This window comes from Macrobrachium rosenbergii, chromosome 2 (genome assembly GCF_040412425.1).
Source record: "Macrobrachium rosenbergii isolate ZJJX-2024 chromosome 2, ASM4041242v1, whole genome shotgun sequence".
NCBI lineage: Eukaryota > Metazoa > Arthropoda > Malacostraca > Decapoda > Palaemonidae > Macrobrachium > Macrobrachium rosenbergii.
In genome coordinates, this window is record NC_089742.1 from 48,643,990 (window position 1) to 48,666,292 (window position 22,303).

The window sequence follows — 22,303 nt, forward strand, 5'->3', positions numbered from 1 at the left end:
TTTGGGTAAGGGTTTAGGGCTGTTAAAAAAATTTGATGCATGTTTAGGCATCACTTTATGATCGTTAAGAATTAATTTTGAGCTATTTTGTTCATCTGACGAGTGTCATTTGTTTAGATCATGATCTCTCACGTACAAATTTGGCATTATATGAGCTGCCCGACCTTGAGTTCTCATGATGAGTGTACTTTCAGTAGACATTGTTTTTATTTATCATACCTTTTAACACAGGCTTTGTAGAACCTCGCAAATAAAAGTTACTCATTGAGCTTGCACCATAATTAAGCTCATTATGAACACAGTATTAGGAGTACTGTTGCTTCAAAAAATATATGTAAGGAGAAAAAAAAAAGACGACAAAGTTTGTGTGCTGGTATTATTCAGACAAATTTACAGACTGGTTGATATACCAAACATCCATTTAGGTTAGAGAGAATAGTGCAATATAATCTATGTAGCTTATACTGCAGTTTTAATAGAAAAAATAATCTTTTTGGGGTGACCAGCATTCCCAAATTTCAACGATTTGTCTTCACTTATCTTAAAAAACAAGTTATTCACCCAACTTTACAACATTATTGGTATATTTGTGTAAATGCTGATTTCAAGTATAACTTGCTCAGTTCAAATGCAAAATACAAAAAAACCCACTTGATCTTCAGGAAAAATTCATAATGCACCTCCTTATGCAAATGTTTCAAGCACAATGACTATGTTGAACTGCACAGCAAATACTGGGTATGCAAAATATCACATGTATTACCAATACATTTGTAAAATAATTTTGTTTTCCCTAATAAATTTACATAATAAAAGCAGTACTCTTTCAAGACTGCAATTTTCAACTTGACCAAATGACAGTTTGCAGCACTTGGAAGCACTTCAATAAGAAACAGCATTAAACAAGTTTAAAGGAATTTCGTTGCATTAGGATATGAATTATGTAGATATGTTTTGGAAGTCAAGTGGAAAAGGAAAAATTATTGGTTGGGCAAACAGATAATACTAGAGGTAATAACGTACCCCATTTCATGGATTAAACATGGAATAATTTTCAACATAAATTAATTCATAGTTTGTCCTATCACAGCTTTTGCTAATTTTTTTTTTTTACATTTTTTTTCATTAAGCCTCATGTATTGCAGTATATATTTCAGTCTTTATTTCCCATCAAATATATAAAAAAAGTGAGGTATATTATGAAGAAAGCCACCGTCAAAATGCGATGCTTATTCAGAAGTGCTAACCGACCAGCAAGCGCTTGGTAATTGTGTCTTGACAATATTGGAAAAATCCTATATCTCATATATTATTAACTTTGCACTCAAAACAGTGCTGTAGCAAATTAAAAGGCTTTGACCCTACAATGCTTCTTAAAAGTCTCTGTTTTCGCAAATGTCATTGCCATTAAAAAAACCACTAACTATTTACACTTTGGTATTATAATATCCTTTCTGACATTGTAAGCCAAGAATAAAAAAATTTTTTCAGGCTCTTCCTTTTTGAAGTATACATTATATATCACACATTACTTTCTGCAGTATTGGTGTGCCTGTTTGGGTGCAAACAAATGTAATTATTTATACAATAACTACCAGAGCATCTATGCCAAGTACAGCTATCGTATCTCAGTTTAAAACTATATAATTGAAAATATATTCATGTAAGACCCCATACAATATAGAAACCTGCCTTTCTATGCTGATATTGGTTATGAACTGGATTTATCTTTAATATATTCTATAATTAGGACAACACAGTTAACTGAACAACATAGCAGTCAATGGTACAGTATATTAGATAGTATAATAAACACCTATATACTTGAGCCACCCAAATAAAAAAAAATTTGCAGTATAAGGCTTTCAATTGTTGAAGGTCACAAGATTATTTGATTTACCCAGAGTTAGACCATTAAGAATCTCTTAAGCTTAAACATATATCAATGGATAATAAAACTTGTACATTTCCTCACTTGAACAATTTAAAAGACTTTCCCTATATGACAAACTTCAACAATGCTGCTACATGTGATTCAGTTTCTCAGACAGAAACCTGTGACAAATACTATTCGCACCAAATGAAAGGCTGATAATATTGAGGCTACAAAAGATCCACTTCATCTTCCATTGCTGTGGGAACTTTCACATACTTGAAGTCATGACACTGGGGAAAAAAATATGCTACAACCTGTATAACCTACAGTTGAAACTTTGATGATAAAAAGACAGAACAAATTATTGCTATTAATAAATTAAAAGTTTCCCATGTAATTCTAGACTAATATTAAAACTCGCTTTTGGTTTTAACAAACACAACCCTTTGCATGGATATCAGTCATGAGGGTCAGTTTACTTAAGAAAATTAACACAAATCTTCTCTTTGCCATTTGCTACTAAGCAATTGATTTGTTACAAATTTTGCAGTTTTCATTTTTATTTTGTTAAATACTGCCTTTACTGTGCAAGGAGCTTTCCTGTGTGTGTGTAAATATACAAATATGCATTAATACAAACTTGCACATGCATACTGCATGTACACATACACTTAAAGAGTACACATACTGTTCAATAGAGTACATATGTATACTATATATAGGCATGTACACCTTAATGACATACAGAAAAGCAAGATATTACCTTGTACATAAGTAAATACTTTTAAGAAGTGCACAAAAAGTTATCTATGAGCAACTTGCATTGAGGAAAAGAAGTTATAAAAAGCACAGCAGGAATAGTTGGACGGAGAGGGGAATTGACAGGCTCGCGTCGGTATGTTGGAAACAAGATTGTGATATGTCTTCCGGTATAGAGAAATGAAAAACCCATTAAAGTGCATCTCTACAGAACTTTAAATATTAAAGTTTCTCTTTATATTAAAATTTTAACAATCTACTCCACTGTTTAAACTCATTTCGTGCAAGGATTAATAATAATAATAATTATGACATATCACATTTGTCTGATGAAGACAGGTCTTGCAATCCTCTGAAGTTACATTGGTTGAGCACACAAGCAACAGCTTTTCCGCATACTTGATATTTCAGGGGTCTTTATTCTACTGTACATTTTGTCCCTCTTGGAAAATCAGAACACTTGGAACATGAAAGCACTTGCTGGAGCTTTTGTAATTTTCATAAGTATTCATTCTTACAGTACCTACTTTGTCAATACGTTCTGAGTGATGCAAGATTAACCCATAAATCCAGTTTGGCACTTTAAATTTTGGGTACAGTTAGTTGCCATAATAAGCCAACAAAAACAAAAATCATATGCAAAGAGCTTAAGTGTATAATTGATCCCATGAACCATTTTGGAAACAATACCATAAACATCAATGTCTTAAAATTTCTCTCCCAAATGATCTTAAAAACTATATAATAAAGAGGCACAAGATAAGATCTCAGAAGTTTTAGACAATCCCTACAATATTTAACAAAGGTTTTCCACAGCCATAAAAGTTAAACAATTAAAAAATAATAAATCTGTAGTGCGATATAAAATATAGGTCTAATGGATTCTCCATTACCACAGGCAAGAAAACTCACCAGAAATTAGGAGTAAACCCCATCAAAATTCTCCATAATGAGATTAAGGTATATACTTATTCAAGTTAAAAGTTTTTAATACTCTTTTTCTTCTATATAACTGATATAGCTTATCATGGTCTGATAACTAATGGGGGTGGGCCTCAGAGCAAGAGGTACAAGAAGGCACATGTATCTGGGAAGGGAAGTTTTCCGTTCTGGTCAACAAGCACGATCGAATTCTTTTACCAAGAGATCCTAGACCAAATCAGAAAATAGCATTATCTTTGATTGCATTTTGCAAAAATGATTTGCAACAGTTTTGCCATTACACCTGAGGAAAAACACCCCTGTGCCTGTCCCCCCCAAGACATGGGCAAGACATCTTACAGACTTTGACCATTGGCAGCTATAGGGTGAATACCATTTGTAATACCATTACATCCATTCTCCATCTTCAGGTGGGTGGTAATAGGCTCTTTCTCAAAGACTTCTTCAGAGTTGCAGTGGTTCAGTCCATTACTTGTTTTACTATGCTCATTCCCCGTGATACTTTCACCTTTGTCTTGGATAGACTTCAAAAGCTCAGGTTTTGGGGTGAAATTGGTCCACTCATCCGTATCGGGATCCAAATATTCTGCACTGTTTAAGAAATTTTTACCTGCAAAAATAAAAAAACATTAAAATATGGTGGCTACAGTCAAGTTACCGAAATCCTTTTTCAATACATGTGAATTCCATTAGAACAGCTTGCTACCTTGTGATATTAATTCTACTTGCTTCTAAATGGGGTGTGCAGTTTACTAAAATTGATTTTTTTCAAATCCATTCCTATTTGAAAATTATTAAAATTCAAAGGGTCTTTGAATTAAGTCAGAAACAAATGTAATGTTATTTACCTGAGAAGCCACCAGCAGCATATAATTTGTTTTTGACAACAGCAACTCCAACATTGGCTCTGCAGGTAGTCATGGGTGGACCAGGCATCCAAGAATTTGTCTCTGGATCATAAATTTCAGTCGAGCACAGACTCTGGGTGCCATCAGAACCTCCTACTACATAAAGTTTACCTATTGAAATAAAGCAACAATTCTTACTTGACTGTAAAGCTAAATGGCCTTTGTAATTATCACGATGAAAAACTTTCAAGTTGCTCATGTTTATTTTATTTACTGTATCACAGCATTGAAGTATATGTGATTTTTTTACTTCCTCACCTTTAAACACTTCAGCTCCACAGCCTCGTCTTGGAGTTGACATTGGAGCAACAAATCTCCACATGTCTGTTTCTGGGTCATAAACTTCCACAGAATTGAGGCAGTTCCAAGAGTCACAGCCTCCAATGGCATACACTTTTCCAGCTAGCGAAGCAACTCCTGCCTGATAGCGACCTGAAAAGTGAATATTTGAAATGCATAAATTCTGGATTTTAATAATCAAAAATTATCTCATTTTCTTGAAATTCTGGGTTTTAATCGTCAACAATTATCTCCTTTTCCTGAAATTATGTGTAAAAAGTAAAGCTTTACAGTTCAAGAAACTTACCAACATGCAGAGGAGCAATAGTTGTCCACTGATTGAGTTTCGGATCATACACATCACACTGCTTGATGCCATACTGGCCATTCCATCCACCTATGCAGAATACCCTGCCATCAACACTGCAAACTCCTACAAAAGATGAAAAAACATGTACTTTAGTGACTTACTTAGTAACAAACAATCCATGAAGAGATTGTCCATCCATTTTTACCAAAGTCAGTCATGGTTTAATAGGAAGATTCTGAGTACAGTAATGTTGTTTTGTTTTACAGTGTAAAATTTGCAGTAAGCATGGGAACAGCATTCTTTTATTATAAATACTCAAATTTCACAATAAAATATTTACTTAGGAATAAAATTTTCATTAATTTTAATACTAAAAAAGTCAGGCAAACTCTTGAATCAAAAAAATTATTTTTCTAAAATATAGATCTAAAATCACTGAAAGATATTTAGGATACTTGGCAGATGACATGGAAAGTACAAAACATACCTAAAAGAGCAGGTTACACCTTCAAATAATGCAAATTTTAAAAAGTAAAAAAAATAAATACCATATACTGGTGACACTCTCAACAAGAATAGTGAATTAAATCTACAGTACAACAAATTTTCATAAAATAAATTAAAGTTTTTATTAAACTAAATGCAGAATGATTTTATTCTCATTATTTTGCAAACCTTGATTTTATAAAGATTGTATAAAGGTTAAAAATTAACTTGCTGTAAATGTCATTGCAATTTATAGAAAGCTAAAACTACTGATCCCATGCTTAAAAAGATTTTAGCAAACTTTGACAGTGCTTTCAAGAAAAAATTTACTAAGATCTTAACTTCAGTACTGTAATCAGAAACTAGGTTTTACTCTTATTTGAATAGGACCCATCCACACTGTTGCCACAATCCTGTTTGTACGGTGTAAACTAATGAAAAGAAAATGCCATTAGAAAACTAGACATTTTACAATAAAAATATTTGTCCCTGAAACAAAGTTTCTTTGTTGAATTTCTCTTACGCCACTGTAACTCCTGAAAGCAGCATTAATATTTGACAGTGAGAAGGGTCCTACTCCTACTCCACAGAAAGGGGAAAATGCAGGTAAAAACAGTCACCTTCAAAAGCCAACTCTTACACTGCACCTATAGAAAAGTACACATGAAAAGCCATTACATACAAAATCCAACAGTGAATTAGACTGCTGCCATTTAAATCGGGATACTTTTATTCGAGTTGGTGTTTTGAGATGGGAAAATAAATCCTGGGATATTCCAACAAGCATTAACCCAAAACTGGAACTACGGAAAAAAAGAGACCAACTCCTCTGGCTTCGCTTCCAGGCATCCAGTTGTGAGCGCGTCACAAATTATGTCTCCTATCTGGAAAACATATTGGAATATCATGAAATATGTGAGCATTAGCAAGATAATGCAATGACGTCCCTTTATGAGTGCTTGGTGAGCAAAACGATAACACCTCATCATGATTACTTACCTGTGTCATATTATAAAGAGCCAAAAGGTTACTCTCCAAGTGTTGTGTAGATCTGCGTCCCCACTAACAGTGCTACCTTAAACTTGCTTCGAGAGATAGGTCAAGAAATGGGCACATGAACATCTGCAAAATTGGCCAATAAATCTGCCTGTAGTTTGTTCAAATGACAGATGATCATAGCCAGGACAAAAAATGATTCTGTGCCCGTTTCCTGCCCACACTTAGCAAGTTGAGACTCCATGATACTTGACTGCCCTGTTGGAAAGAGAGAGGAAGAGGACTATTAATGCCAAACTGTCAATCAATCCAGGTTGCCTAGATGAGAAAGGAAAGCATCTGAGCCTCACAAGGTTACTGTTGAACTAATACTGATTCAGCAATGATACAGCCACTTGCCTTTTTAGCACTACTCCTTTTGTACAGACAAGACCTGTTGCACTTTAGTGCAATCTCCTTAGGATTCCTGCATCCTTTTCAGGTTTTCCTGCAAAACAGCAGAAGAAACATCAGTAGAAATGAACTTTAAACATGCAATTGCCTCACCAGTGTTAGAACGAGCCAGAGGAAGAGGAGCGACACTAATCCACTTGGAGGCAGTTTCATCAAGGACTTCCACATTACTTAGTTCCTTTGATCCATCACAGCCACCTACAGCATATGCCTTTCCATCCAGAACAGTCAAATCAAAACGTCCACGACCCTGACGCATTGCAGGCATTGCTGTCCAGATATTGGTTTCAGGAGAGTAAGTCTCCACAGTTCTTAAACATTCACCTCTGTCATAACCACCACAAACCAACAGCCGTCCATTGAGATTCCCAGTTCCAGTGGCACATTTTGGGGAGGCCATGTGAGGGATGACTGTATAGAAATCCACTTTCTCAACTGAAGATGGGCGAGATGACATTGGAGTAGATGTTGGAGAAGAGTTACCCATTTTCTGCTGCACAGACAAAACAGCCACAGAGCCTTTTAGTGTGATAACAGCCACCCAAGCGCCATCTGGTGAGAGAAATATTTACATTGAAATTCTGATTAAACCAAAAACCACAAATCATTAGCCTGGATGAAGGGAGTTCCTGCCTAATGTCCTTTTTTTTTTTCTTTCAACTGAATCACCTCAAAACAGACATGTTCAAGCCACTTGTTACAGAGCTGCAACTAAATAAGTTATAGTTAACTTAATTTCAGACCAGCTAGTGTGTAATTATTGCATATTCCTTGAAACACTACATAATTACTACATAATACCACTGATCTAAAAAAAAAAAAGTATTAATCTCAAATATACAAATTCTCAAATTATTTTCTCTCAGCTGACTGCTTAATTTCATGTAAACTGGAAATTTAATGAGAATGTTCAAAGAACTTACCAGCTACTTGAGAATATGCTATGAGTTTCCACTCTGTATCTTGTTCTGAATCATCTTTGTCAGATATGCTGCGAGAATACAACATCAAACGAGGTTTCACAGGCTGTGGTGTGGTGGATTTCCTACGTACCTGTACAAAACCAGTGTTTAATATATACCAACTGAAGTATAGTAAAGTAATGAATGTACACTTTACATGTATGTATAGTAAATTATAAGATAATGAAAAGGAAATATATTCACATCACTATCAAATTAAGCAAGAAACTTACTTTGATGTTTGTTTGAGAGAGTTTTCTTGACATCTTTTTGTAGTCTTGAACGATATCAGAATCATTGAGTTCACCAGACTGAATATCTGTGCAATCATGGAGCGAATTGTCCATGTTCAGGTACAGCATGTGCTTCTGTTGATGAAGACATTTCTTATATGAGTAATTGAGAGAGAGAGAGAGAGAGGCAGGAAGCTATGAGGTAGAGAATTTGCAAAAGCCACTTTTAGGAAAACTTTCTCACTACGCGCCGTACTTATTCACTTATTTGACGATGGGAACGAGTCATTTATAAATTCTTATGGTTCAGAAAATCAATCTTGCTGCATGTGGGGCACTGCAAATTAAAAGAGGTCTTTATTAACCATCATGGAAAAGACATCAGATCATAACCCGGAGGAGACTTGGTAAAATCTCCTCATAGTTTTACCTTCTCTTTCAATAATTCCAGCTGAAAGTCCTCCTCAATAACCTGCTTCTTGAGCCACTCCAGAACAAGGTTACAAAGAGCCCGCCCTGTAATGTTGGCCTCATCCTGGGTTATGTGGATGACGGACACCTGCAGCTTAGGTACGCCCATGGCATCTCTAGTAACCAATACCAAGTCACTCTGAGTAAATGAAAAATTGAACAAAAACTCATTACTGAGGAAAGAATGAAATTTTTAAAGCAATTCTCTGGTTCATTGGACATAAAACTGCTGGTAATATTATAAAACTATTTACGAATAAGTGTGAAATGAGGATATATAATTCATGTGAATTTTTTTAGCACAAGATTTGTGATAAATTCAAATAAAAAAATCAGTACGTCATAATAAAGAATGGAATTTTCCCATTTCATTCACCAGAATTTTGGAATAGCATGTTATGATGGATTCAAAGCTGCATAAAAGTGCACATCGCACAAGAAAAGCTAATGACAGAGAGAGAGAGAGAGAGCTTACCTGCTGTTGAATGTACTCATCTATGCGCTCAGCTAATTTAGCATTTGAGGCAATGCCTTTGATAGCCCTAATCCCTAAGCAGCTTTCAGGTGTCAAGTGGGCTACCAGGTACTCGCCACAAGCATGCGAGACAGTCTCCATCTGCCAAGCAAACGAATTAGAAACTGCAATCGGAATTATTACTTCGAGTATCTTCAAAGTGGCAAAGGTATGACAATGAAATTATTCCTTAAAACAAAGTACGATTAAGTGGGGTCCATTCTGAAGGACAAATTATACCAAACAGTAACTTGGTAACCAAAACAGTTGGGAAACTGTCTTGGCTAGAAGGTTTTAGTCGAGGTTTTACCTTCAATCGATTGGCAGCTATGAAAACAGACTTCACCAAATGATCTTGGACATCCAGACATCCTGTGTACGCATAGTGGACAAGACATTCAACAGAGTCCCGTTCGAAACCACCATTCAGCTTATACAGCAGCTGCAAATAGAAGAAAATGAACAATGTTCAGCTTTCGAGATTCAGTCCTTTGCATTTACACCAATAAAATGAGAACTACTACACAGAGCAATTTATTTTTCATGTTTAAAAGAATTTCACTTACAAATTAACCGTGCTCTGATAGAGCCAGGAGAAATATATAGCAATAGGGAACATTCTGTAAGAGACTCATTCAAAGGCTGCAAATATTACCTTTCCTTCCCTTGCCGTTTTCCGGTCATCCTCTGCAGTAAATAGCTCAAAGAAGTAAGGAGATGCACAAGCGAGCACTGACCGATGCGCATGGATTTCCGAACTCCCAACCTAAAATAAAAAAATAAATCCAGCCTCTGTTAGTATACGTACAGTACATTGGCTGTCAACCCCTCTCTTTATATAGGAAAAGAGGGTTTCCTTTCAGCAACCTCAACTGCTACGTAAGGAGCATGAAGTCACTAACCAATTTCAGTTGACATTGGATACAAAAGTAGTAACCTCATCTGTATTCTATCATAAATTAGATGCTTTCCCCAAGGTCTAGAGGATACACATGGCTGGCTTTCCCATCAAAAGGACTTAATAAACAATAGATTACAACGCTCTGTATCTATCTAACTATGGCATTTTCCCGAGATGTGCATCTGGCAGAAACATACAATAAACCATTCTTTGAGCGTTAGGCTATTCATCAGGTGAGAAAATACAAATTAGATGAAACTGCTCTACACTTTCCACTCTGTGCACTAGAACACACTGTTCCACAAAAGGTAGTCTCCAAATTAGACAATACACGTGAACGCAAATTGCTCATCGCTACTGCCGAGTCATGAAAAACCCGAGGGCTGTACAAACTAGATCTAATCTCATTAGGAAAAATGCTTCCTGCACATTACTTTGTCAAGTTACATCCTTACGACATTACGCTGCAATGCACAGCTGACCTTGCATACTTCCTAAATAAGGGCAAGTTCCGTTTTCTCTATATTAAAACAGGTATATTAAAACACTTATTTATGCCGTTTCAGTACGAAAATAAACAAATACAGGGCGATTTCGGACATCTCGATAGAATGTACTCTTGAATGCGGGTACGCTGAATAGGTGGTTTCTAAAGTGAACGATTTAAAACCCTAACTGGATTTGACTTCATGGCCGAGTTGGAGTTGCCGACTACCCTCACTGCTCTACTGTACTTTTCTCCTTAACCATGACAATTATATACGATTTACTTACACATGTTGTGTTACATATGAATTAATTTAAATAATCACTCATTTACCTTGCTTGCGATCAGAAATGCGAATATTTGTAAACTTTGCCTATAATTTAAAAAAAAAGCTGTTGTTCACGGGATTAGGACTGCGAATATATATGAAACAAAACTGCTACTTTAAAGGAGCTTTGTTCATTCAGGTACACAGCAGTCTCTCTTTTTTATTGTGTGGAATAAAAGTAGTTCTAATTTTTACACCTAAAGAATCCTTGCCGAAATCAGAATAACAAATATTTTTGTCAACAAAACCTTTAAGGCCGTGACAACGCACCGCGGGAATTGGGGAAAGAATCTCATTAGCGATGCTCTCTCTCTCTCTCTCTCTCTCTCTCTCTCTCTCTCTCTCTCTCTCTCTCTCTCTCTCTCTCTCTCTCTGGCCGTTAGCTCCTGCTATTTGTTGGCTTCCTAAAACACTTGCTCCATTGACATTTCACCTTTTCGCGTGGAATAATGTTTGCTCGTAGATCGATACCTGGGAGATTCAAGGACGCCCCATCACCAGGAAAGTAAGAATCAAAACTACGGCAAAAATTACGCAAAAAACGAGAATTTCAGAGTTCAGCCAAGGCGATTTCTTCATTACTTTCCTCCTCACAATTTCCATTCCCGTCTAGGACTATCCCCTTCCAAAAGAAAAGAGAGAGAGAGAGAGAGGATCTCTGAATTCACCAAAATGGTCTGTCCGCAAATGTTTTTATTTTGACCTTATCTATAGCTACTGACCATCCGAATATAGTATATCTGAACATTACCAGGGTTACAAACGCGTTTAACTATGTAGATTTAACCGCAGTTTAATTCACAAGGCGTATATATATAAAATAATACGCACCGGCCTTTCTCTCTCTAACCGTTCTATTATAGCATCGTCCAAATTCATATTTGTCACAACCTGTAATCCACTAATCCCTTTTAGGGGAAGATGTTCCCTAATTTCTTTGGCAATCCTGTTTTCCCGACACGTGTTCGGCTGTGCCTCACCAAATAAGGAAAATGAGGCTGTGAACGAAAAGTAAAAATGGTTCTCGGGCGTCTTTCAAAGGCTTCTGGTGAATTCGAACACGATAACAGATTCACTGGCGATTTAAATTCACCAAATGCATTTGTATATACTCAAGACCAAATGGAGTCGTAATACTTTCGCGTTCCAATTTAATTCTTTATCTTTTTTTTTTCATTTTGTCTAACCACAACTCGCTCTTGCAACTGGACGACAAAGGAGGAAGAGAACGCTCCCATTATGGCTGACGGAAGACATCAGCGTTGACGTCATGAGAACAACCCCTAGACCTAATGCCATTCTCTCGTTGACCAGGATTTGTAAAATGTTGATGACTGGTAAACTGATGATAATATTTCTCTGGTTGTATTTATGTTATCAGATCTTTTAACTCATATATATATATATATATATATATATATATATATATATATATATATATATATATATATATATATATATATATATATATATATATATATATGTATATATATATATATATATAATATTATATATATATATATATATATAGGTTGTATATATAATGTTCTATAGGTTGTCTCTTAACAGTTTCTTCATTACGTGAACACAATTAACTGGAATAAATATGTAACTGTTTAACGAGAGAGAGAGAGAGAGAGAGAGAGAGAGAGAGAGAGAGAGAGAGAGAGAGAGAGAGAGAAAGTCGATTATATTATGAGAACGAAGAAAGCAGATGGGCGACTGACGTCACACCGATAAAATTTGAATTGGTACCTGATTCGCAAGGGTATCATGAACTGCGGTTTGTTCTCCCAATCGATAGTCGCAATGAATTGGTATCTCTCTCTCTCTCTCTCTCTCTCTCTCTCTCTCTCTCGCAGTAATTCATAAATCTGAACAATCAATCGTGTGCTCCAACAGACCAACTGAGTTATAAGAATATGCTTCAAGAACAATAGTTTTTCGTTCATATACAAATAATTGTAACATTAAATTCCTTTACCAAAAATCAATGACGCAATGAAAACGAAGGCGCCTCAACTTCAATCGGCAATAACAAATAAACTTACTGCCTACACGCCTAATGCAAGTAATTTATTCTAAGGTAATTCACTCATTCTTGTGGTCCACACTGACTATACGCCGAAAACACCAGTTTCCTAAGGCTGCTATTTAGTTTTTGGTGATTTTTCAAAATAAAATCTGCATCACCAACACCATTCATAAAACATAAGTCACTAAGAGCACAAAAGACAATTATTTCTGCCAATACAACAATTTTCTTTAAAAAAATTTAAACGTGGCATTACTGAGTCTTGCCCTTTACAAAGCTGAGCATTGCAACTCTTTGAAATGCCAGCCAAATCCCAGTAATAATAAAAGAAAGGATTGATTTTCGTCTTCATCTGAGAGATCCACGGAATCATGCCTCTCCTAACACTTTCGCAGATTCTTAAACATATAATCTTCTAATCTTCAATTGCGTTGGAAGAAAATTATGGTAGGTCGGAACGCGAACGAGGATTAGACGTAAAGAAGGGGAACATTAAGGGGACGAAGATTAGACGACATATGATGAACGAAGATTAGACTCACAGGGTTAGGAGCACAAGAGGAACGAACATTAGACGCACAGGAGGAACTAAGTTTAGACGAACAGTTTCTAACGAAACCGGTTTGACCTGGTGCTTGCATGCAATCAAATTCCCTCCAGCAGCAATTACGGTAATTGTGGTTTCTCTCACACACTCCTGCCCGAGGAGGAAGTAGGTCTTACGAGTAGTCTAACCAAGCTGCCGGAGTTCTCTTACAGTGCGGCTGACAAGCAACCAGGACAAAGCAACCAGGCGGTTTAAATTAAACCCGGGCAGAAGGTACGAAAAGTCTGGGTCATGGGAAAACAGGAGAAATAACGAACCTCTGCAAGATTAAAAAAAATGGTGCCATATGGTTTCTAAAATAACAATAATAATAATAATAATATTAATTTATAGCAGCAGTGGTAAACATCTAAATCAGTTGCTACTGGAAATGCTTAAGTTATATATATATATATATATATATATATATATATATATATATATATATATATATATATATATGTGTGTGTGTGTGTGTGTGTGTGTGTGTGTGTGTGTGTATGTGTGTGTGTGTGTGTGTGTGTGTGGTGCGTGTGTGTGTTAGACATTCTATTCTACAACGGCAGAATAGGGCGTAAATCCTGAGCTGCAATAAATTTAAAATATTGCAGCCTTTTGAGATACTCTTGTCATGTTTGGGAGAGAGAGAGAGAGAGAGAGAGAGAGAGAGAGAGAGAGAGAGAGAGAGAGCTTTCACATGTTGATATAACAAGAAGAAAAATTTCTACGAAAAAAAGTTTTCAACTAAACGCTGTAATATTTAAGTCACAGAACAACAATGATATATGAGAGAGAGAGAGAGAGAGAGAGAGAGAGAGATGACGACCTCAATTTGAAAGTGTTACTGAATAAAAAGGCAAAATGTTCCGTTTGCCAGAAACGAAAATAAAAGAATTAAAACTAGGCTGACAAAACTGGGGGCCATTTACGACACATCAAAAAAAAAATCTAACATGACAGTAAATACAATGTTTGTTCTAACAATCGAAATGCACCATGACGTTAAAATATTCTATATGGCTGCAACAATTTTCAGGACAATGTGAAAGCAAAATTTCTAAAGGAAAAAAGATAAAAACTGCCAAGTCATTATACCTGCAATTTTCAGACAAATGTAAAAGGAAAACTTTTAAAAAAAAAAAAACTGCCAAGTCAATATACCTTTAATTTTTAGACAAATGTAAAAGGAAAACTTTTAGAAAAAAAAAAAACTGCCAAGTCAATATACCTGAACACAAACGTAAAAGGAAAACTTTTAGAAAAAAAAAACTGCAAGTCAATATACCTTTAATTTTCAGACAATGTAAAACGAAAACTTCTAAACAAATAAAAACCTACCAAGTCAATATACCTGCAATTCCAGACAAATGTAAAAGAAAAACTTCTAGACAAAAGGAAAGAAAGAAAACTGCTAGTCAACATACCTTCAATTTTCAGACAAATGTAAAACGAAAACTTCTAGACCCACCCCCCCCAAAAAAAAAAGAAACTGCCAAGTCAATATACCTGCAATTTTCTTACATATGAAAAAGGAAAACTTAAAAAAAAAAAAAAAAAAACTGCAAGTCAGTCGAACGTAGGTACCTGCAGAACGACGTCGCAGAAATGGCGACTCTTGCGAAGCTGGTTCAGCTGACCCAACCTCTGGTTCAGGACGCTGACGCTGTCCTCTATCACCAAACCAGTAATCTTGCCTTCGGTCACCATTTTGCCTGCGGAGGAAAAAAAAAAAAAATTGTTAATATGATAAGTTATTATCTTCACCCAATGATACACCGGAAATCCTAACATTCTATGTACAGAGGATATATATATATATATATATATATATATATATATATATATATATATATATATATATATATATATATATATATATATATATATATTTTATTGACCATTATTTATTTATACATTTTCCTAAATTACATTCAAAACAAATGACAATAATAATTAATATTAATTTTTTAAATAACACAAAAGAGATCATACATACACACACACACACCCAGTGTAAAATAGCTAAATAAATCGAAACAGAATTTAGCAATGTTTAAGGACAGGTAAAAAATAAAACGTTGAAAGTATTCATTTAATACGCAAACTGCTACTTGAAAAGTTTAAGTATGCATATATAAAGAAGCGCTGACATGCGAGTAAATCAAAAGACGTCTGCTATACACTATTAATTTTATCGCATTAGTCTGTATCTTCGTTATCAGTTAAAGCCGTCGTCACAGTGACGATGTTTACCAAGTACTTGGTTGGTTGGAATGGGGGGGGAGTTAGGGTAGGGAGTGGGGTTCCCCCTAATAGGGGTTGGATCCATATTCATGCACAGGTCATGATTCGCTCCCTGTATACGCCGTTTCCAGTTGGTATAACTAACTGAATCAAATCCTTACGGTTTAGGTAATAACTACTGATTAAATCACAATTATTTTTACATTTTCTATCTCCTTTTGTTTATTTTTCATTACTAATTACTAATCTCTTCTTTCTGCATTTCCCATTACTTTCCGTTACTCCTTTTAAATATTTAAGCACACCGTATTCTCCGGAAGCTTGAAGAATTTCAACTCGGTGGCTCCCTTGGTGGTGGTGGGCTTGTTCCATATGAATACGGTTCATCTTCCGAATAATAATAATAATAATAATAATAATAATAATAATAATAATAATAATAATAATAATAATAATAATAATGACTGTTTCGTTCCTAGCTACCCATAAACGAAGCACAATTAAACTACATTCTTTTAAGTGTCTTTCTTAGTTTCAAATGAAGCTTGGTGGTTTAAAAGGTGGAATTCTATGCGCAGACCTAGACAGGGAAGCTTGCTGATAAGTTTCATTCATTTGCTGCATCTTATCAGTTCACATATGGAGATGATAGTGAAAATCAATTATTATTATTATTATTATTATTCAGAAGATGAACCCTATTCTTATGCAACAAGGCTACAGGGACCATTGACTTTAACTTAAATTCGACCTTCCGAAGAATATGGTGTCCGTTAAAAGAAGTGAGACGAGGTAAAGGAAAATACGGAAAGAGATCAACAAAAAAATAAAAAAAAATGAGTACGGAAGTATCATACATACTCCCTACGAAAAAAAAAAAACTCCCTCCCCTTCCTTCTCAAAATACCCAAGACGTCACAAGCACGGTGGTCCTATCACCTTTAGGGGCCAAAGTTAATTGGGTCACATTTAAAGAGGAAGAGTTCCATAATAATTAACCTCCTCCTCCTCCTCCGGTCCTGGGCAGGTTGTCCCTCTGTTTCCCGTCACGTGGAAAAAAAAAAAAAAAGTCACATCGTCGCTGTGGAAAAAAAAAAACCCTCCTGTCAGAAGACTTTGTTGCATACAACGAACAACTCGATTCCAAAGACACCGTCGAAATTGGTTACTTTCATTGGCTAATTACTTGCCAATCAGTCTCTCTCTCTCGATTTTGCTTCTTCTATCTTGTCGAGGCCTCTTCGCAAATACTGAGAGATAGAACTATGAACACATATAAACATAAATGCCGAGAGATAGACCTATGGGGTCAAATACTGAGAGATAGACCTATGGGCACAAATACTTAAGACAGACCTATGGGCGCAAATACTGGGAGACAGACCTGTGGACACAAATACTGAGAGATAGACCTATGTACACAAATACTTAGACCTATGGACACAATTCCTGAGAGATAGACCTATGTACACAAATACTGAGCCTCTTATCAAAAGTTTTGTTTAATCGAAACTTTTTTTTGTTGTTCAAATTGGTGGCACATTTATGCCATTATATTTGAATTTTTCTCTCTTAAAAATCTGCTATATTGTTCATAATAACAAGCTACGGGTTAAACATAAGGAACAAAGTTGTTTCGTTACTAAACACAAGAACAAAGTTGTTGCACTGCCGGTTTTTTTTCGTCAATGGCATGAGAAGGCCATTCTCATCTTCTGAGCAACAATGTTTTTCGAGAAATGATGGCCTTTGCGGTTCGGGGTAAAGATGATCCTTGCAGTTTATTCTTCAGTGTCTGTGTGAAGGTGTTCCCTGGCAGATAAATATTTAAGATTCTAAAACTGGAATATAGATATAAATATAATCAGAAGTCGGCAATGGCCCTCTCCTGAAGCTCAATGTATGCATTTATTGAGCCGTAGTATTATTAACTCTTGAAAAATAAATCACCCTTATTTACGAATTGCAATGCAACTGATGAGACAGCTCTGTAACTAAAAAGAACAATAATGTGTCTAGTGTTTACTGAACAAAGGGGCTTCCTTGAAGCTACGAACAAGACCTGAACAGTGCACAATGAAGCTAGCTTGCGTTGCGCGCCGAAAGTGTCTCTGGGACTTCCCCAGGAGAGAGAGAGAGAGAGAGAGAGAGAGAGAGAGAGAGAGAGAGAGAGAGAGAGAGAGAGAGAGACTCGTATTGGTTGGTGTACTTCCACAACTGGCACGAAAGGAACTTCAAGAACAGCTCAGGAACAAACAAAAAAGCATATGCGGGCTTCAGGTTAGGCCTAACAAAACTAGTTCATCTCTCCAGGCTAGCTTAGGCCTAAGGAAACCTAATGAGACTTAAACATGTTGCAAATGCCGAGAACTGGTGTCTACAAGGTTACCTATGTTAGAGCTTCAATTGAAGGGATAGTAATGTAATGTATCTCTGTATCTTATGTAGGGATTTGTGCGCACTTCACTAGTACGAGGTCCAGCTACGAAAATCTGTGACGTATGTTAATTCCTAATCACATGACCCTAACTTAAAACTAAAGCTATTTTGGTTTAGCCATCATCTGAAACAAGTTACATGTCGCAATCTTTTTCAATAAGAATGTTGACAGCAAATTTGAACAGCAACATGACTGCAGACCACTGATTCTCTTGAAGCATTCCGATGCTAGCTAGCATTGTAATTCTTCCTTACTATTTCCCTGACGTCTCCTAAAACTACCCTCCAACTGCAGGACAGAGCCAATTCCCACATCCACGCGACTTGGAATGTACACTGGCTGTCTGAACATACGAGAAATCTTAGAAAATACTCTTCAAAACTACCGAAGCGTCTTTTTGCTGACAGAGTTGATTCAAAAGTCTTCTCTTGTCTTGGTCAAATCAGGAGCTTTGTTACCAATCGCTTCGCTTATGTAATTATGCGCATAATTCTGTACAATTTCTGAAAAATTATTCGAGTGTTGTCACAAAATTTCTTGGGTCATTTTACCACTAGGGGATTGGGGGGAGGGGTTATCTTAGTTTTCCAGCTTCTCAACAAGTCATTAGTGGGATTAAGTTGCTGGCACCATACCGTTTTAATCACGGTTGTAAAAACCAAAATATTTTAATAACCCGGTATTTATATTTCCCTACACATTTTGGCTTCATATACACAAATTTATATAAATATATATGTACATACTGTATCAAATATAACAGAGCCCATAGAAACGCCAAAATGCTGAAAATAAAGGCTATATTTCAGAGACCAAAACTCTCTCTCCTCAGGTAAATATATATATATGTATATACACACCCTAATTTGTATATATACACAGACGTATGTCATATACGAAGGTAATCTGGAAAACCACAAACACGGCACGGCTTCCTTTAATAAGAAGAAAAAAAAAAAAAACACTCATAGCAACAGCAAACAAGGACACGGCAATCTCTCAGAGTCTATTCCAGCTCACGTCGTGGGATTCAAGGTTCGAGCAATCCACCACAAACCAATCAATGGCTACTAAGTTACTTACACCCTGACGTGATATTCGTCTTCAGTTACTTCCCCAGTGTTTGATTTGAAAGAGGGCTTTTTCAGCTTGAAAAGGAGAGTTTTCCAGCTTGAAAGGGAATTTTTCCAGCTTGAAGAGGGAAGTTTTTCCAGCTTGAAGAGGGAAGTTTTTCCAGCTTGAAAAGGGTAGTTTTTCCAGCTTGAAGAAGAAAGTTTTTCCAGCTAGAAAAGGGTAGTTCCAGCTTGAAAAGGGGGAGAGTTTTTCCAGCTTGAAGAGGGAAGTTTTTCCAGCTTGAAAGGGGGGGAGAGTTTTCCAGCTTGAAGAGGAAGTTTTCAGCGAAAGAAGTTTTTTCAGCTTATATGGGGGTTTTCTGCTTAAAAAAGGAAGTTTTTTCAGCTTATATGGAGTTTTTCAGCTTGAAAAAGGAAGTTTTTTCAGTTTGAATTGTGATTTTCAACTTGAATAAATAAGTTTTTCCAGCTTGGAAAAGGAAGTTTTTCAACTTAAAACAAAAATTTTTTAAGCTTAAATGGCGTTTTCAGCTTGAAAAAGAAAGTTGTTTTACCTTGAAATTGGCGCGCTCAGCTTGTTAATTTTATTCCAAGTTTTTCAGCTTGAAAAGGTTGTTTTCCAGCACGAAAAAAGCAGTTTTTCTGCTTCGAAAAAAAATTTTAAGCTTAAAAAGACTTTAATTTAAGCTTGAAAAAGTTTTCACCCTAAAGGGTTTTTCCAGCTTGAAGAAGTCTTCAGCTTGAAAGGGTTTTCTCCAGCTTGAAAAGGGTTTGTCAAGCTTAAGACTATTATTCCAGATTAAGCTTTTTCAGCTTGATAAACCCATCTGCATGAAAAGAACATATTAGCTTTAAAAATAGCTTTCATGTTGAAAAAAACTTGATCAGACTGCTAAAGCCTTCTTCCAGCTCGAAAGATATTTATTTTTTGTTTCAGTATGACAAGAATTGACTCGATGCTGAAAACGCTTTTATTAAACAATAATATAAAAGCATTTTCAGCCTTGAAAAAAAAAAAAACAAAGGTACAAAGAACTGCGCGTCACCAAGGAATAAAGGAGAGCATTATATAATCCATATCACCATTACTGGATTATTATAGATGGCGCCCGCAGCAGTAGACTCTATATTTATCCTGGACATTACAGCACGTGACGTGGACGTAGGCACAATTAAATCAATTAGAACACAGTCAAAATAAAACGCAGCGTTCATCAAGGTGTACGTCATTAGAACGAATTACTAAGGAGCACCCCTAAATAAATGACGTCGTTTAGACGTAACTACGTCAAGAAACAAATAATTTCTAGTGGACTGAATAGACGATTTTGGTATATAGGTAAATTGTTTTTTTTTCTGGGGAGTGGACGGGAGGTAAAAAAAAATAACAGTCAAGGAATGCATTGAGAGAGAGAGAGAGAGAGAGAGAGAGAGAATCTCAATACTATTTTCGGTTTGGTTTCCGAAAAAAAATTGTTATTCACGTGCAGATAGTGTGTGTGTGTGTGTGTGTGTGTGTGTGTGTGTGTGTGTGTGTGAGAGAGAGAGAGAGAGAGAGAGAGAGAGAGAGAGAGAGAGAGAGAGAGAGAGAGAGAGATTGCGTGCATAACCAGAATGATTTACATAAAAGTATCGCATGTGCATGTAAATCCATAATGATTTTCTCACGCAAACACTCAAGTAAAGTGTTGACAGTACCGCCCATACCAGTAATACTGTACAATGCAAAACCAGGTTACCGAATTTGGTACCCTATCATAGACTAGGGTACCATGAATACAGTACCATATCAATACACATCAGCAGAAGACGATACCACGAATCCAGTGTCATACCAGGTAAGGAAACCATGTATAGTGCCAACCATGTACAGCGCCAGACCAGAAAAGGATACCAAGAATAGTGTGCCATACAAGAAACGGATACCACAAACAGTGCCAGACCAGAAAAGGATACAATGAATACAGTGCCAGACCAGAAAAGGATACCAAGAATAGTGCGCCATACAAGAAACGGATACCACAAACAGTGCCAGACCAGAAAAGGATACAATGAATACAGTGCCAGACCAGAAAAGGATACCAAGAATAGTGCGCCATACAAGAAACGGATACCACAAACAGTGCCAGACTAGAAAAGGATACCATGAACACAGTGCCATACCAGAAAAGGATACCACGTATACAGTGCCAGACCAGAAAAGGATACCATGTATACAGTGCCAGACCAGAAAAGGATACCACTTATACAGTGCCAGACCAGAAAAAGATACCATGAATACAGTGCCATACCAGAAGAGGATACATGTATACAGTGCCAGACCAGAAAAGGATACCATGAATACAGTGCCAGACCAGAAAAGGATACCATGAATACAGTGCCAGACCAGAAAAGGATACAACGAATACAATGCCAGACCAGAAGAGGATACAATGAATACAGTACCAGACCAGAAAAAGATACCACGCACAGTGCCACACCAGGAGAGGATATCATGAACACAGTGCCACAACAGAAAAGGATACCACATACAGTGCCACATCAGAAGAGGATACCATGAATACAGTGCCAGACCAGAAAAGGGGTACTAAGTAGACAGGGCCACAGAAACGCTACAATCTACAAGAAGTCACGCAACCTGAATCCTCAGTACAAAAACATGGATTTAAACAACGTATATCAATGAAGTCCATTGATGTCACGGTCGCTACAACCCGCTGGTCGCTAGCTACAGCCACGAAGAAAAACATCAAAGAACTTAGAAAAACAACGAGGAACGAAGAGCAACAATGAAGAAAAACAAAGATCGAAGAGCAAAAAGGATGAGAAATAACAAAGAACGAAGAATAAAAATAAAGAAAAACAGCAAAGAACGAAGAAAAACTGTGAGAAACTAAGAAAAACAACAAATAACGAAGAAAAACAACAAAAAGCGAAGAAAAACAATAGGGCACAACAAAACCACAGCAGCTTTTCTGGGAACTGACATCTTTGATATGATAGCATTATAATAACATGAA

The 22,303-nt window shown here is 36.3% G+C and overlaps 1 protein-coding gene across 1 annotated transcript in view; it reads right to left on the reverse strand.

Annotated features, from left to right (window-relative positions):
• Nucleotides 1-359: 359 nt before the first annotated feature.
• The window catches only part of LOC136846466 (influenza virus NS1A-binding protein homolog B-like), a 33,488-nt gene continuing 11,544 nt past the window's right edge, over nt 360-22,303 (reverse strand). The window contains exons 2-13 of the mRNA XM_067117267.1: nt 15,111-15,238; nt 9,845-9,955; nt 9,500-9,631; nt 9,151-9,291; nt 8,635-8,814; nt 8,205-8,339; nt 7,933-8,062; nt 7,103-7,561; nt 5,072-5,197; nt 4,744-4,917; nt 4,426-4,596; nt 360-4,187 (exon numbers count right to left, since the gene is read on the reverse strand). Of these exons, the coding sequence (XP_066973368.1) occupies nt 3,913-4,187; nt 4,426-4,596; nt 4,744-4,917; nt 5,072-5,197; nt 7,103-7,561; nt 7,933-8,062; nt 8,205-8,339; nt 8,635-8,814; nt 9,151-9,291; nt 9,500-9,631; nt 9,845-9,955; nt 15,111-15,233 (2,157 nt within the window). The 5' untranslated portion in view covers nt 15,234-15,238 and the 3' untranslated portion in view covers nt 360-3,912. The remainder of the gene's footprint in view (nt 4,188-4,425; nt 4,597-4,743; nt 4,918-5,071; nt 5,198-7,102; nt 7,562-7,932; nt 8,063-8,204; nt 8,340-8,634; nt 8,815-9,150; nt 9,292-9,499; nt 9,632-9,844; nt 9,956-15,110; nt 15,239-22,303) is intronic.